The sequence below is a fragment of the Suricata suricatta genome, chromosome 9, assembly GCF_006229205.1.
Source record: "Suricata suricatta isolate VVHF042 chromosome 9, meerkat_22Aug2017_6uvM2_HiC, whole genome shotgun sequence".
In the NCBI taxonomy this organism is placed as follows: Eukaryota; Metazoa; Chordata; class Mammalia; order Carnivora; family Herpestidae; genus Suricata; species Suricata suricatta.
The window spans coordinates 23920555-23924800 of record NC_043708.1 but is presented as its reverse complement, the minus strand read 5'-3'; the positions used below and the strand labels follow the sequence as shown (position 1 = coordinate 23924800).

General features: G+C 39.8%; 1 protein-coding gene across 3 annotated transcripts in view; it reads left to right on the top strand.

Moving 5' to 3' along the window:
* Positions 1-4025, top strand: part of SAMD15 (sterile alpha motif domain containing 15) — a 12720-nt gene extending 8695 nt beyond the window's left edge. Inside the window, exon 3 of one of the 3 annotated variants that reach the window (XM_029952790.1) lies at positions 3577-4025. In XM_029952790.1, coding sequence (XP_029808650.1) covers positions 3577-3813 — 237 coding nt within the window. In that variant the 3' untranslated portion in view covers positions 3814-4025. Of the gene's footprint in view, positions 1-2495; positions 2594-3576 lie in introns of those variants that run through there. The other 2 variants (XM_029952791.1, XM_029952793.1) reach the window with 2 other exon arrangements.
* Positions 4026-4246: the final 221 nt, after the last annotated feature.

Genomic DNA, 4246 nt, shown 5'->3' with positions numbered 1-4246 from the left:
TAGTTTTTCATAGTAATCTCTGATGATTGCTTGTATTTCTAAGGGATTGGTTGTAATAGATCCTTCTTCGTTCATGATTTTGTCTATCTGGGTGCTCTCTCTTTTTTTTCTGAGGAGGCTGGCTAGAGGTTTATCGATTTTGTTTATTTTTTCGAAGAACCAACTCCTGGTTTCATTAATCTGCTCGACTGTTCTTTTGTCAGGTTTTTTGAAGATTTCCCTCAATTTTAGTTTGTCCTGTGTTTCTCATGAAGATATGCTTCTGGGGGGAGACTGTCACAGAGGTGGTGAGCCCTTTTCAACCATCTCATCTCATCAGTGAATACATGATGTCAACGGGCTATATTACTGGAGATATGAACCCTGGTCACCTGGTTAAGGTGGCATCTGCTGGGTTTCTTCATTATAAAGTTACCGTGTTTCCCTCTTCATATTCTGTTCACTAGGAGTGAATTAGCAGGTCTGGTCTACCCTGAGAAAGAGGGGTATTAAGATCCACCTCCTAGAGGGAGGAGTAGCAGAGTTTATGGCCATATAGTAAAACTACCACAGTAATAAATATACTGGAGAAGATAGTTTGAGGCTATGCAAATTGGTTTCTCCTTAAAGTCTGTCCCTCTAATGTCAGCATCCCTCAGTGGGTCTTGCCTGCAACAGTTACTACTGTGTTGTGCTGATGATGATTTTCTAGTTCACTCATTCCTTCCATGTTTAACTGGAATGCTTTGTAAGGAATTCTTCTGTGTTTAAGTGTCCCTCCTCTCCCATTTGGGAGTTCTTTCAGTTTGGCCCATGTGTCCTTTTGACAATGCTCCCCTTATTTTTTTCTAGTACTTTCTGGCATTACACGTTACTTCAGACTCATTTTTTTCATTTTCCTTGCTGCAGCTCTGGACATAGCCATGTCTCCAAGGAGCCTGGGGTCGCTTTTATCAGTGAATGGAATTTAGAAGCCAAGATGTGGCACCAGTTGTGCTCGTTGCTATGGGGTTGTCACTACTAGGCATTCTGAGCAGAAAGATACAGGAAATATATATATATATATGCAAATCCCACATAGACACAAATGTCTATTTCTGTAAGCATGAGTTCATACTGTTATCTCTGACTCTAGTCCAGCACCACTGGGTTCATTCTAGCCTTCCCACCCTTCCTATTCCCTACCCCACTTTGCTTCTTTATAACTTCTTTCTCTGACGGGAGAAACCTGATTCTCCGTCTCTATAAATATGTATGCCCGTGAGAAACAAATTTACCAACAGAGTACAGTGTTTGTCTGTACGTGCTTTTGTCTTCAGCCTTATACCACCTAGACAAAGCACTGTTTTTCAAAGTTCTTTAGGTCAGCTCCTTTCTTCCCTACCTCCTTCAGTGAGATGATGTCTTACTCTGTAATGCAGTTATATTCACTTGTCCACAGCCTATGTTCTATCATGGGTTCCTGAGACATCCTGGCTTTTTAAAAATTTGCATAAAGTCACTTCTTGCAGAGTACAGTTCTGTGAGTTTTGACAAATGCACAGGATCATGTATCTATCACACAGAATCATGGACAACAATTCTGTCACCCTAAAATTCCCTTTGTGTCTCCTTGGTGTCAGCCTACCCCCACACCCCAATCCCTGGCAACCACTAATCTGTTTTTAGTCCCTATAGTTTTGCCTTTTCCAGAATGTCACATAAAAGGAATCAAATAATATGTAGCCTAAGAGTCTGGCTTCTTTCCCTTAGCAAAATGCATTTAAGATTAATCCATATTATTGGGGCACAGGGAAGCCTCAGTCAGTTAAGTGTCTGACTCTTGATTTTGGCCCAGGTCATGATCTCATAGTTTGTGGGTTTGAGTCCCTTATCAGGCTCTGTGCTGAAAGCATAGAACCTGCTTGGGATTCTCTCTCCCACCCCGATCCTTACCTCCCACCCCTCAAAATAAATAAATAACCTTAAAAAAAGATTAATCCACATTGTTATATGAATCAACCAGATTTTAAGGAGACTATACAGTTTGTCTTAATAATGATGGTATAGATAATTCATATTTGAACCATAACAATGACATCTTTAGGGGGGTTTTTTGGTAACGTTTATTTATTTTTGAAAGAGAGAGCGTGCAAGCTGGGGAGGGGCAGACAGAGAGGGAGACACAGAATCTGAAGCAGGCTCCAGGCTCCCAGCTGTCAGCCCAGAGACTGACACGGGGCTTGAACTCACAGACCACAAGATCATGACCAGAGCCGAAGTGAGCCGAAGTCTGACACTTAAACGACTGAGCCACCCAGGTGCCCCAACATCTTTAGGTTTAATTATAGGTTTCAATTATGTAAATGTGCATAGTCATATACATAAGGTAACTACAAACAGTATGTATTATATTGTTAATAATGAAGCAAAACCATCAGCTTACAAATAAAAGAATAGCAGCCTTGAAAACCATAATCAATACAGGATACAATGATGATATGGTAATAATAGAATCCTCTTGAAAACTGTTACAGATATCTGCTTGAGACGATTTGCATTAAGCATGGGCACCACCCCAGAATCCAGAATTAAGAATCCTTAGAAAACTAATAATCTTCATGAATATCTGTATTTTATAATCCTTACTAACTCAAGTAAGTTACTAGTAAGTTGCTCTAAGTCTTAGGCAAAAATAAAATCTGCTTATTATTTATCAGAACTAAAGAAAGAGCTCACCGTTTTATATTAATTTATAGCCCATCAAAGGTCCCTCTTGGTCCATTAATTAAGACATACTTTGAATTAGATAAAAGATGGTTAGGTTGTATTTCCTGGTTCCACATGTAGCAGTAGCTTTGTAATTTCTGCATTAGAATAGTAAACAGTATCGGGCTCTCTGAGCCTGCAGTAAGCATTCGCTCTTTGGGTTAGTAGTGAATAAACCTGTCTGTGTCTACAGAGGCCCTCCTGGGGTCACCGTCTGTTAACCTCAGTGAATTTGTGAAAGACCCTGCCCTGGTCAGAGGCATTCAGGGTGAGGTGCTGACCAGACTAGGTGCGCAGTGTGGCAGCATCAGTTACAAATGAGAATTCTTAGGGGCCACTTGTAGTAATTCAGACCTCTAATTCTAGCACAACAGCTAGAACCTTAATGTCTGCTTTTTAGTGTTTGAGATTTGTTTTTTGCCAAACAGATTAAGTAACTAGAAATTATGGCTTCTTTCTTAATTGCAAATTAACTGAGCCCCGTGTAGACAAGTTGTTTATGTGCCTTCCCTGAGCTCGTCATGGCTCTTAATCCAAACATATTATCTGCTCCTGTGGCTGATCAGAATGCCCAGCTGAAAGAAAGAAATGAACCCGTCCATGGCACGCCATTGCCAAGAGTCTAGAAACACCTTCAAATGAAGCTTATAAAAAGGTAATAAATCACTTGATGTTTCTCATAAGGGCTTTATTTTGATAAGGCCAGGCTAGTAAGTATTTCCATGTGTTATTTCATTATTTTCCCTTAGAAATAAGAGGTTAGCATTCAAGAGGCCTAGAAAAATAAATAAGTCTTCTTTAATTTATATTTTCAGTTAGCCCCATTAATAAATTATTCTTGTATTTTAGGTAATTTCTCGGCATACACGGGAGCTACTGGGAACTGAAGAGCCATTATTCAGACGCACCATCGCCCTTCCTTATAGGGACAATATAGGCTTATTTTTAGAGCAAAAAGGTCATACTGGGGTAAAATCTGATTCCTTGACCTTATCTGAATTTGTGCAAGCAGCAGGATTACAGGATTATGCTCCAAAAGTAACTGCCCCTGAAAAGAACAAAGCATCATATTACACTGAACCTTAGGGAAGAGCCATTTCACCTACCTGGAAGATCAAACTAAACTACTTGGGGGAAGAAGTGTGGTCTTTGGGGTTCTCATTTTCTCTTCTGCATTAAGGATCAGAGTTAGACCTCCTGGCTCCCTCCATAGTTCTGTCAGCACCTCGCGGCACCTTCCTTTTATTTGGGATTCGGGTTAGCTCTGCATTTAAACAAAGATAGCAATATTTCTCTTTCTGGGTAATTATAAGGATTAATTATAAGGATTATAAGGATTCCTGATAAATTTTAGTAATGCATCTGGCATAGAAACATGTTAGGGAAATGGAATTAAAAGTAAAATCTCCTGCTAACCTCAATAATCTTCTCCTCAAATGCAGAAAAAGAAATAGTTGTATTAATGAATCAGCATTAAATCAGTCAGTGCTGTGCATCACAGGCAAGCTGCTAAGGAAGA